At 39.6% G+C, this 13293-nt stretch overlaps 2 protein-coding genes across 3 annotated transcripts; both read right to left on the bottom strand.

The window, feature by feature from the left end:
* Positions 1 to 213: 213 nt before the first annotated feature.
* On the bottom strand, positions 214 to 7856 carry xiap (X-linked inhibitor of apoptosis). 2 transcript variants are annotated; one of them, XM_088989552.1, is made up of 7 exons: positions 7735 to 7856; positions 4206 to 4472; positions 3562 to 4120; positions 3071 to 3170; positions 2914 to 2992; positions 1344 to 1383; positions 214 to 826 (listed from the first exon to the last, which is right to left on the bottom strand). In XM_088989552.1, the coding sequence occupies exons 2-7, from the start codon at positions 4443 to 4445 to the stop codon at positions 633 to 635; spliced, it is 1212 nt and encodes a 403-aa protein (XP_088845678.1). In that variant the 5' UTR covers positions 4446 to 4472; positions 7735 to 7856; the 3' UTR covers positions 214 to 632. The 2 variants fall into 2 exon arrangements, with proteins under 2 accessions (XP_088845678.1, XP_088845679.1); XM_088989553.1 differs by lacking the exon at positions 2914 to 2992.
* A 2249-nt stretch (positions 7857 to 10105) lies between these two features.
* On the bottom strand, positions 10106 to 13275 carry psmd10 (proteasome 26S subunit, non-ATPase 10). The gene is made up of 5 exons (XM_089017316.1): positions 13086 to 13275; positions 12897 to 12995; positions 11776 to 11922; positions 10606 to 10772; positions 10106 to 10450 (listed from the first exon to the last, which is right to left on the bottom strand). The coding sequence occupies exons 1-5, from the start codon at positions 13197 to 13199 to the stop codon at positions 10297 to 10299; spliced, it is 681 nt and encodes a 226-aa protein (XP_088873442.1). The 5' UTR covers positions 13200 to 13275; the 3' UTR covers positions 10106 to 10296.
* Positions 13276 to 13293: the final 18 nt, after the last annotated feature.

Below are 13293 nucleotides of genomic sequence, written 5' to 3'. Positions count from 1 at the left end.
AACTGATTTATTCTTTCTGCGCGGCCCGCTACCAAATGACCCACGGACCGGTACCGGTCCGCGGCCCGGGGATTGGGGACCTCTGCTGTAGGGGATCGAAACCATTTTCTTGCACTTACTCGCCCTGTATCAACCAAACGTAAAAAAAAAAACGTAATTTGAAATTGTTATTTAATTAGGTAGTATTCCGTATGAACACACAGTGTAACATGATTTATGATCAAATAGTTCATTTTATTGGTGCAACCCTTATTTAAAAATAAATAGCTATGTAAGTTACCTCTTCAAAATGTCAAGGTATTTCTAAACAAAAGTAAAAGCAAACGAGTGTGAAATCAAATACAGTATTTCCCACTACAAGTAATTTGGAGCTGTTCCAAACACATCAAATTAAAAGCAACTTGAAGTCAAGGCACATCTGGAATGGAAATAGGGAGAAATAACAGAGTGTTTATATACTTACTATTCACCTATTAAACACTTTTATCATCCACTCTTGCCTGATAATAGCTATTCTTGTGATCAAACAGTCTTTTGTAATATTACAGGTTACCTACACATATTAAAATACAAAGTCAGGGATTATGAGACAGCAGCACAGAAGGATATGTTTGGCAAAATTATATTTTTTCCTAAGCGATGTACGTCTTGACCTTCTGTGTAATTGCCCCACAACAAATAGGACATTTAATAAGCGTCTGTGAACATTCCTCACAGGTGGCCAGATGACCGCACGGGATAAAGACGACGCAAGTATCTCTGTCCATACACACTTTGCATTGTTTTTCCCTCTGCAGTTTCCGTAGTGTTTCCAATGGGTCTTCATCTGAAACAGAAGAAAAAAACATGCTTAGTCATCAACAACAACATACACGGTTGCCCATCTTCTGATATTTTGTTTGTTTGTTTGTGATTTCTGCATACACCTTAGGAATTCATGGGCAAAATAATATCACAAGCGTTGAGGGGCAAAATAACATAATGATGTCTTTTCTGATGGGATTAAAGGAGAAACCCTTTTTCCCAATAAAAACTAATCTCACGTGAACACATTTATGACATACTTTGAACAAAATACAAAGGATCAACAATTTTAGATAACTTCACACCCAGATTTTAAAGCCATCTCATTTCCCACAAAGTGGCATTGCAAATCTGAGTATGTCTGATTGTTTGTCTTTACATGGGCACCATGATTAACAAGTGTTAGGTCCTGTCAGGCAGCAGTCTGCGTTTCACCCTAAATCAGATTAAATAAGATACCCGTCTTCCCGTTACTCTGAACTGAAAAGTGGCACAGAAAACGGATTAATCAATGGATGGATAAAATCTCAACTATTTACCATTTCTGTACGCTGTAAATCCGTTTTGATGACTTGAGGTCTGAAAAGAAACAGGTGCATTAGGAAAGGAGAGAATGACAATAAATATCCTGCACAGACATATTAATCTTCCATTATACCGTTTTCCCAAACTTAATCACCAGTTGCAGTCTACTGTAGTTCAGGTCCTGAAAATGTATGTTTCGGTTTTGCTCTATGTCCGTATAGTCGTTTCAGAATTGCTGTTTAATTTGTTATTACACAAAAGTTTGTAACCTTTTTTTAAAAAATACCCCCTATAAAAAAATTATACACACTAAAATGCAACATAGAATTTTTGAAAATATAAAATCTAACAAATCTGCTTAAAAAGACCAATTGGAACAAACCAAATAATTTTAAAGGACAACCAACATCACTTTTTTGTTTCTTAGCTGACATCAGAAAAACGTTTTATAGCATCTAAAATACCCAAAACACGTAGTATGATATTTTTATTCAAATGCAAAACACCAATAAAAATGACTTAAAGTGTCCAAAATCTGCAAAAAATTGACCTGCGAATTGGGCATTTTCAGAAAGTCCCGCCCCCACTTCGTGTTGTCACCCCAAGACGTCTTGCCTTGCTGGAGAATCATAACAATGGCTTCAGATTCGGAGAATATGCTTTCTTGTTACTCATCCAGTTATGAATATGATTCAAATAGTTCTGAAGAGGAAAGCATACATGTTTGCAATTGATTAAAGAATTTATTCTGTGCCATTTTGAGGCAATAGGGGGGGGGGGGTGTATCACCAAAAAAAGCAGAAAATGGCGACAAAGCTCCGTGTATGGAATTAATCAGCCCGTTTCCACAGGCTGATTAATTCCTTACACAGAGCTTTGTCGCCCTATTCTGCCTCTTTTTGGTGCAACACACACAAGTTTTCAGACCAAACAAGTACAGCAAAATGCATTGACGTGATGGAAGGACTGCTACAATGTGTCCTTTTTTCAGTCAGGGGCGTTCCGTCAGTGACGTAGGGTGAGGACTCGTCACCAACTCAAAAACAAGACTTCCGGAATATTCAGCGCAAGTCTTAAATTATTTTACATATAGCTATATGTGGTGGAATCTTTGTAAAATACGCTCAGTAGAAGTCATTTGAAGCCATTTTACAAATTATGGACACAACTTGTCCGGAGACGTCGGTTGTCCTTTAAGTGTGGCACAGACCTTATACAGCATACTGAACATTTTTGAAACAATAAACAGAAAAATAACAATTCAAACCCAAACTGCCATAATCTTGAAAAGAATGGAGTACATATACATTTCATTTCATTTCATTTATAGGCGCCTTTCAAAACTCTCAAGGTCACAGGATGTTTTTCTGTGGGTGAGCAGCGGGAACCACACGCGCCAGCGTTCATAACTGAAATAGAACAATACTTGTTTCTCTATTAAAACACCCTTAAATGTCACAAAAGTTTAAAAAGTCATTGATTAGGCATATTTGTCAACAAAAAGTGTGATCATGTCCCAAATGGGCATTACCAATTGAGATTTCAAACTTGAGTGGCAAATAAATGTAATTTTTGTAGCCTTACAGCTTGGTTTTGTTGGTGATTTTGAAGCTGGATGGTGTTGATAAATTCTTGCCCCTTTTCTTCTAACAAGAAGCTGCATCTAATGGAGAGTTTGGAATGTCATACGAGTTTAAACACCAACATTAGGTGAAACGCTTGTTGAAATAATTGTTCTTACCCAGGGTAACTTTTGGCATGCTCTTCCCATGGGTCTTCACCAGGCTGCCAGCCTTTTAGTCCTCCACCACAACGAAAGCACATCACCATGTCTCCTGTTCCTACACACGCACGGACACAAACATTAAAAAAAAAAAATATATATATATATATATATATATATATATATATATATATATATAGAGAGAGAGAGAGAGAGAGAGATACACACACACACACACACACACACACACACACACACACACACACACACACACACACACACACACACACACACACACACACACACACACACACACACACACACACACACACACACACATACATACATACATACATACATACATACATACATACATACATACATACATACATATATATATATATATATATATATATATATATATATATATATATATATATATATATATATATATATATATATATATATGTATGTATGTATGTATGTATATATAGTAGTCAAGTACATACCCGTCCTGTAGAAGCCAGCCCTTGCAAGTCCAGCATGATCGACAGGGTGCTGAACTCCCGTAAAGCTGCGTAGCCTCTCTTCAAAGCTCCTCATAGGCACGAGACTGTTTACTTGAGGTGGACTGCTACGATTCTGCACGCCCATACCCTCTTCGGACGGGATGTTGCCCACATCATGGCCGAGGATGAAGAAGCAGTGGGGAAAATGTTTCCCATGTTCACACCAGGCCGTGTCCCCTGCTTCCCAGCCCCCTAGCATGCCACCACAGCAAAAACACTGAACCCGGTCACCCTGGCCTAGGTAGTAAAGGCCAGCTTGTGCCAGATCTATGGCTGTCACAGGAACAGTGGATGGCCAAGAGGAGAACGTCTGACGTCTGGCCTCCTCCCGCCTCATATGAGGGATCATCGGGTAGGTGGACTCGTCAACCACCTCACCTGTTCTCAAACGATATTCCATATCTTCAGCGTCTTCATTGTATCTCGAGCCTGTCAACTGTGAACTGTGCTGGAAATCAGTGCGATGGGTGCAACTGAGGAACTTGCACAGTGGGGAAACCTAGAATTCAGATCAAATATGTTGGAAGTGGAGATGGTGTGTGCGTGCGTGTGTGCGCGTGTATTTCCATCTTATCCGGACTTACTTCTTTATGCCTCTCTACCGGTGTGTCTCCCCTGCACCAGTTTTCCACCGCCATTTCACAGCTGAAACAGCGGACCCGATCAGCGTGACCGGTGTAGTAGAATCCGGCCCGGGCCAGTCGCTCCGCAGGCACCTGCTCAACCAGACTGGAGCCATTGAACGAGTGGAGACGGTTTTTCATGAGGGAGAAGTCAACCATATCATCGCTCTCGAGTCGGCCATCTTCTTTGAAGTCTGACATGATTGCAGTTGGCAGGTGGATTGCTATCTGCGACCAGAAGGAGGAAAAAAAAAAAAAGAAAACGGTCAGAGAAATTGGCTGGATGACTCCATTGTCACCATGATGGCACACGTACATCCAGTGGCAATAGCTCTCAGTGGACTGCGAGTAATCAAACATTACTGTAATTAGACAATGGTATGGACAAAAGAAACAAAATGGGTTCGCGATAATATTACTTTCCCCCTTTCCTTTTTTTCTGATGTTTTTCAAATGTGTGAAGTGTCAATCAAGAACAACGGGTGTAATTTACATTTCCAAATGTCCTTTCATCACTGTTCTGCTGTGAAATGTAAATTTCTCAACTGCGAGACTAATAAAGGCTAATCCAATCCAATCCAATGTTACTTAGCTCATTCTGTGCAGACCATTTAAACGGATGGCAACCCTGGTGAAAGCAAACGTTTTGAACCATTTTGGCTGATTTCTCAAGACTCACAGAATATTGTGCTCTATGATTAATTGCTTTCAACATTTAGATTGTAGTAGACATGCACAGTCCACCATGACATCCCTGATCCACTGGTGAAAAGGACATTTTGATCCTCTCCTCTTTCATCTAGAAGTGCTTCTTGTAACAAAGAGGGTACATAAAATTTTTAAGAATGAATGACTCTGTGTCTTTGTTTTGTCATATTTATTAGTTTTTTTTTGTTATTTTGACTTCAAAATGGCGCTGCAAGAGAGGATGCCTTTCCAGCAGCTCCTATATTTTGTTTTTCTACTTCTTTCTTTCCTTTCATCTTCCTTTCATAACTTTGCTGCAGCAAAATGTACATTTCTCCTCTGCGGGACTAATACATGTAAATCCAATCCAATTCAAACGCTAAACGTGACAGCACAAAATTGTGCATCTTCAAAGTTTCGTCAAAGTTGAATATACTGTCATCTTTATTGTCTTTATTATTCATTGTACATACCTGAAAGAATTCAAGCCATAGGCTAATGATTGTTACTCTGCTTGTTGGTGTGATATGCTACGGTTTACAAATGATATGATCTTATTTGTCAACTAATGATGACTACAGTTGGTGATGATTCCACAAGGAAAATCCAAGATGAAGTCCAAGATGGCGCCCGAGTAGGCAGCCTCAGCGAGTGCTCTCATGAGCCTTGCTTTTTTTTGGTTGTTTTTGTCTTGTTTTGTGTTTTCTTTTGTCACTTTGTGTTGTTGTGCATCGTGTGGAACGGATACAGATTGTTTATCAGCAGTTTTGACCACGACATTCATCAAGGAGGAGACTGTACTGAGCGGTTGCGCCTTTTCGGCAGCAAGAATATGCCAGTACTGTTTTTGAATGGGAGGAATGTCGGAGCCATTCGACTGCCATCGCTGGACACCAAAGGGCCATTGTGCTTTTTTGCGCCTGTAATGGGCAGCATCTTCACAGCCCCGCTTTGTTTAGCGGAAAGGTCAGTGCTGGTGGACAGTCTGCGGTTGGATGGATGCATGGCTTGAGGAACCCGCGATAAGAAGAAAGGAGCGTCAGCGCAGAGCACCAATGCGTATGTGGAACTGTTGCGGCTTGAAATTGAAGCAGATTTATGTGGAACAGGGGATGTGAAATAATCTCTTTTCGTCAATGGATGCTACAGCTGCGTGTTTGCTTTCAACATTTAGCTTGTAGTCGACGTGCACATTCCACCATGATGTCCCTGATCCACTGTTGGAAAGACGCTTTGATCCTCTCCTCTTTCATCTAGAACTGCTTCATGTCATCACAAAGAGGGTACAGCAAGTCCTGAAGAATGAATGTCTCTCTGTGTCTTTGTTTTGTCATATTGTCTCTATGCTGTCATATTATTTGTTATTTAGTTTTTTTTTTTGGTCTTTTGACTTCAAGACGGCGCCGCGAGAGTGGCTGCCTTTCCAGCAGCTCATGTACAGTAAAGTCTCGTTATATCGATATCGGATATATCGATAGTCCCGGTTATATCGATACTATTTCTATGCACGCACGGAGAAAATTACATGCAAACAGGGTCGGATATATCGATAGTCCCGGTTATATCGATATTTTTTCGGACTCCCTTGAATATCGATATAACGAGACTTTACTGTGTTTTGTTTTTCTACTTTCATTCCTTTCATCACTTTGCTGCTGTGAAATGTAAATTTCTCCACTGTGAGACTAATAAAGTCATATCCATATCCAATCCAAAATTACTGTAGCCCTGCTGTCAGGTCATAATGACAGTTTGACAGTTTACATTATTATATCGTTTTATTATTGGTTTTTACGAAACATGGTACACTTTACCAACATATCAAATTAAAGATTAATCGTTCAAAACTAGATTATACAGAATAGAACAAAATCTATATTTTATCTAAACATTTCAAAATTATACATTTTGGACCTCCTCAGGTTTATCATCTGGCGTCTACTCCAAACAGCGTTGGGACATGAAAATGCGTGTGGGATGGGCACAGCCATGAGAGGCAATGTCTACAGAACAGGGTGTATCACTTTGCCACGCAGCAACAAAAACCCTGTCAACACAACCAATAGCATTCAACTTACTAACAGTTTCATATGCATGTAGAACAAACGAGTGGACTACGATTGGTGTTGGAGTTTAGAGTAATGTACCACTGCACTGCACGATGTTGTATTTTATCATGTGACTGACTATAAAGAAGTTAAATGCCGTCGTTGTAGTGTGTCTCAATGCCAACACAAAACTTTAATATCAACGTTTTAGAGCTTGCAAGATTGTTTGTTCGATTGGTTGCTTAATATACGCTGTAAAGCTTTACGTCTAACAGTCATGAGTGGATTGAAAGCCTGTGCTCTTTGAACTCAATATTCTAATTGTCGGATTTAATCGCCAACTGCAATTGTGCTAAAATACAGACACGGGGAACGTTGACATTCGTTTGCTATATTCAATTCGCTTGGCGTTTGTCAAATATGTCCTTTGGTGCGATGCCCCCTCCACCTCCAACAAAAACAAATAAATCCAACCACAACCTCTTAAAATATAGAACTCAGGCGATTTTGAGTGACTAGTAGTCACGCTCTCTTTGGTGTTATGAGGAATTAACTGCTGCTCCTCATCAACGATACAAACAGAATTCGCTCGGCGGTTAATGTTTAAGAAATATGTCAAACGCAAGCGTACAGTCTGTCTAGAGTGCCATTTTGCATTCGTGCTAGCTGTAAGCAATTAAGCATGTAGCTAATCCCATCATGCGGGCAATTCTACACATGTTTAGTCCATTTGTTTGTCAGAGTTCAAGTTTTACCTTTATCTGTCCAGCTCGTCGGGATATAATCTACCTCCAACTTTACTGCGAATCTTTCCCAGGGTTGGCGTGAAAGAGATCGTATGACGCGACCCTTTCAGGAAGTAGTTGCTCAAAGGTTGACTGGTGCGCATGTGCAGTGCATCCCACATGACTTACCAAGAATGAATTATGAGTCATGAAACGAAATCATGAATAATAATAATAATAATAATAATAATAATAATAATAATAATAATAATATTTAATTTCAAGCGCCTTTGAAAACACCCAAGGAAGCTTTACAATAAAAACAAAGCACACAACAATAAAACCATAGATAAAATATAATAATAGAAAGAAAGCCAACGCTGGCTTGAGATGGTTTTAAAACGCACATATCTGTTCCACGTTCTTTTTGCGACCCTGGTGTGAGAAACCAAATTAGTTATTGCGAAACAAATAAGTCTTAAACGCAGAATATACACAGGTGTCAAGAATAAGTCGTACAATAGAAAGAAGAAACCCTTCATTCAACTGAGAAATAACGAATTTACAGTGAAAGGCTAGGGAAAGAAGAAAGTAGAAAAACAAATAAGTATCGGACATCGAAGTCGTTAAATAATACAGGACGACACAGACGATCATTCAATCTTAACCGTTTTTGTGCATGCTCTTTGTTGTTTGGATTGGATTGGATTGGATATGCCTTTATTAGTCTCACAGTGGAGAAATTTACATTTGAAGCAGTTATAGATGGAAGAGATGATTAAAGTGTCCTTTAAACAGCGGATCAGGGACGTCACGCTTAAAATACATGTCTGCTCTAAGTTTTGATACTAAATACTGTATGATGTAGCATCCATTGCCGAAAAAAACGTGTGCCTGTAGCCGTTGAGGAAGGAGCACACACGACTGAATGTGGAGACGTGTTTATCCCAACGGCTAACAAGTGGATCCAACTCAAACAGAAAATGCTGTGAAATACATGTGTATATCTAACATAAACTCGCCCCCTGCCGTGCACCTGCTGGATGAGATGCCTGGTCATAGTGCCCGCCATTTCCTATCAGTTTGAATTTACGACTCAAGCAGATGTATTTACTCAACTGGAATAAAATAAATGATATACATTCATAATTACTCCTCGGACCCACTTTGATTCTATAACAAGAGCGAACATTGATACTCCCAAATCGTGTAAAATAAAATCTCCGACTCAGCTCCCAGACACTGTGGGTGTGTCCCCTAAATATGCTGAGAACATTCCGACTCAACTCTTACCTGTCATCATATGCATTCCAGAACGTGTCCTCGGCTGTCAATGGTGTGAGTGACAGGCTGAATAAGAGGTGCTCTGCTGCTAAGATTAAGAAACATTTCACGTTCCCTTAATTGTCTCCGTTACGTGGACCCACAACAACACACTAAACCGAGTGAGGAGGTGACTTAGATTTGCCAATGCCAACCACGGGCTAGATTGCAGTGAAAAAAGACAGTAGTGGTACCAGTTTTCAAAAGCTTGTGTCAAAAGAATAAATAATAATAAGGCAAAAAAATGCCTAACAACAACAAGGACTCTAAGTAAAGCATTACAGATTCCTAAAAAAACACTACTTCAAATTCCAAGTTTTAAATGGTCATTAGGAGTAAATGCAAATCATTTTTTGTACCGTAACTATTGATGAAAAGGTTTCTTCAGCCGTCATCTGTACTTCTTTGAAGGTGTCGGACGTTTCGCTTCTTATCCAACATGCTTCTTCAGCGAACTAAAGTCTTACTGGTAGTTTCGGCCCTATATATATCCCTACTGTCCAGACGTGGCGGTGCCAGACTCTGCTATGATAGGTCCCTGCTCTCAGTTTTGGGAGTAAAAGAAGCGATTTTCATAAAACAGCTAAATCCTTCACTAAACGGATATGGTGGTGTGAGGTTCAATTTGGATCGTTCGTACAACAGCCTGCTTAGGCAACATAGGATTAGTAATGCTGATGAGGTGATACCAGAGCAAATAGGGCAATCCGGCCAGTTGTTAGTCAGCACAATAGGAGCAATCAGTGGAGCCGCAGGGAGTAGTCCTCTGCTCCCCCCAACCTGAGAGCAGGGACCTATCATAGCAGAGTCCGGCACCGCTACGTCTGGACAGTAGGGATGTATATAGGGCCGAAACTACCAGTAAAACTTTAGTTCGCTGAAGAAGCATCTTGGATAAGAAGCGAAACGTCCGACACCTTCAAAGAAGTACAGATGACGGCTGAAGAAACCTTTTCATCGATCGACCACTCCTGTACAACTGAGAGCTTACACAGACATACCGTAACTATTGCTCTACCCAACAAAATAGCAATGTATGTGCAACAGGACCTACAAATGAAAAGCCACACACTGTAAACAAGCTTAAGACTCACTTTATTTAGCAAGTTGCAACAATTCAAACTTCACAGAAGGAGGGCTGCAGTTTTGGCCAGTCCATTTCAGTGTTTTTGGTCAGATATGTCAACATCTGTGCTACCGGTTTTGTGACCAGGTCAAAATGGTGTGATCTCCAACTAACTGAAAGTGCACCATTACGTTGAGGATGCATCATCCTTCCACAATTCGACGAAGAATGTTGCTCAGGCTCCCCTTGGCCATCTGTAAAGGGGTTTTCTCCTCCTTGTTTTCAATGTAAATGCTGGCTCCATGTTCAACCAGCAACTTGGCTGCTTCAACACGTTCCTCGTCACACGCCAGGTGGCTGGTTCAACAGAATGGCAAACAAAAGAGGCAAGTACAACTGCAGCGTATGACTTTTTTGTCATTTCACACGTCCCTTTTCTTCTCTCCAAGTATCAAATAATATAAACTGTGTTGTTACGGTACAGTGGTTTCAAAGCATTGCTCCATACATACAGTGCTGTGTTGCCCTGCGAGTCTTGGATGTTGGTCGAGGCACTCTGTTTGAGAAGCAGCTGGATCAGGCGATAGTTGCCCTTGGCAGACGCTCTATGCAGTGGAGTGGAATCAAGTTTGTCTGTGGTATTTGGGTCTGCTCCATTTTCAAGCAATAGCAGTGCAATCTATAAGGAAAGAGAAGGACAGCAATGAAAGAAGAAGCATACATTCTTTAAAAACAGCAGTGTCAAACTCATTGATGGTGTGTCCCTTGGAGAGTTGATGTGACTATTAATCCGTATAAATGTATGATCGCTTTGTATGATCACATATCCAGAACAATTTGACACATAACTCGTTTCGAACTCAGAAGTCAGTAAAGTTAGTTGTTCAAGTATTTTTAATTTATTTTGAAACAGGGATTGGTAACAAAAAAATACTTTCTTGATCTCATCTCTCGGCATTGTTCAAAATGAAGATAATAATATGCAAGACACATGAAGTCGGCATGCATGATTTGCCCTGAAGGGCCACATAAAATGGGTCAATCTCCTTTATGGCAGCACTTAGTTCTCTGTACCTCCAGTAGCATCTGGTCTGCAGACCTGAGGCACCGGACAGGTGCACAGGGGTGGAGTTGTTCAGAAATGCAAACTAGAGCGAGGATACGTATTTAAAGATTTGAATACAAATACAAGTACAGTATGCTAAATGAATTTCAAAATGTACTGTCAGCATGTGAAAAGAAGTCAGTATTGGAGTGATGTGCTCCCTCTTATAAACTGGTTAGGAGGCGAACAACAGCATTTTGGATCAAACGGAGACATTGAAGTAGTCGACTGGGATAGGCTAGAGCAACCCCGAGACTGTTTTCAAGATAAGTGGTGTGCAAATGGATGGTTGGATGGATGGATTTTTCTACCTCCGTGGAACTAAATCAACAACTCACAATTTGTAAATTTTATATAAAAAAATGCACTTAATAATTTATAGCCTGTCTTCGTTACTGATTGGCATTGTTAAATATATATATACATACCAACATCAAATGTCCACCACGGTGCACTCAAATAAATAAGATTGGTATTGGGAGGATACACTATATGGCTACACCCAAAAAAAAAAAAAAAAAAAAAAAAATATATATATATATATATATGGAAAACCATCATTTAATAAGAAAGTTACCTCATATCTGTCCCTGGAAGCAGCATAATGTAGAGGAGTGCATCCATTTTGATTTACAGAGTTTAGCTGAGCCCCTTTAGATATTAGTGCTCTGACAATGTCTTCTCTCCCTGCAGATGATGCAATGTGAAGAGGGGTCCATGCAGCCTGTAAAAAACACATTACATTCATTGAGTTCAACCAGCAAGTCTCCTTTGCCGTACCACTTTTGTTCCCTGTTCAAGTATCTCTGTTGCACATTAAATGAACGCCAATAGCTGAAATTAAAGTAAATTGAGATTTGTACCCTACAGTGATGACTGCAAACAGCACACTGCAAGATTTCTGTTTTTTCAAGCATTTCAATTTTTAAAAAAGCATTCTTAATATTAAAATTCATGTATGTACATAGACTACAGAGCAGCTATTCAACGTGAAATAAACGCATTTATCATAACATTCCGTGATGCTTTTGGATCACTTTCTTATGGACATTATATTGTATATCCATCAATTTTTATACCACTTGTCCTTCGGGGCACAGTTGAGGTAATGGTATGATACAAGTGTGAATCGTCTCAAGTTAATAATCAATATACAGTACTGTATTTATGTACTGTACTTACTGCATTGTTGTTACTTTGTCAGTAAAACTAAGAACTTGAGGGTGTCCCACAAGTCTCAATACAGAGGATTAAAAAATACATTCCATAGATACATGGTTCTAACATTTATTATTATTTGTTTTTTTAATTTTTCAGATAACAGAGAATACGTCTGTGTAAGCTCTCAGTCACACAGAGAATGCATTTCGATCAAGAGCAATGAATTGAAATATGTCTGATGAGTGGTTCAGGAAGCAGTCATATACTTTATGTCAAGAATGTTTTCCTGTGTGTGAAGACTTATGGGACACCATGAATATACTGCAGTTTACCTAATATGCACTCAGGCCAAAATGATCTCTGCCACTCAAAATTGTGATCGTTGTGTATTGTAAGCATGTTTGTTGGTGAAACTCGAGATTGTATATCAATAGAACATGTGCTGCCATCTATTATTATTTTCGTGGCCAAACATTTGGAATGTAGGAAGAGTGGTTTCTTTGTTCTAAATGAAGGGTCCTGAGTTTTAATCCATACATCATCCTGCAGGTTCACTTCAACTCCCAGGTCAAGTAGAAAAGAAACAATGTTGATATGGCCAGCCGAACAAGCCCAGTGAAGGGCAGTTCTGTGATCCTGAAATCAGAAGAGAAATGTGCAAAATTAATGGTTTAGCTGTGCTGTCATCGCGCAAACAAAACAAGTTGCTGCTTCGTGCATTCTTACGTGGTCCGTTTTGCAGGCAAGGGTTTTATCTGATAAAATGCACTCTTTGAGTTTCTCAAACTGACCCATATATGCCAAATTACATACGTCAACGTTTGATACAGACCCCTCCATTCTTACATATACTATACGCACCAAAATGTATATTGAAAAACAGAATCTAAACAAGTGTACACTTTAATGGTTTGAAACCGGGGCAATGACTCAG

Source organism: Hippocampus bargibanti, linkage group LG02 (genome assembly GCF_051943395.1).
Source record: "Hippocampus bargibanti isolate YZ-2025 linkage group LG02, ASM5194339v1, whole genome shotgun sequence".
Taxonomy (NCBI): Eukaryota; Metazoa; Chordata; class Actinopteri; order Syngnathiformes; family Syngnathidae; genus Hippocampus; species Hippocampus bargibanti.
Note: the sequence above shows the minus strand (reverse complement) of the source record. Positions and strands in the feature narration are given on the sequence as shown.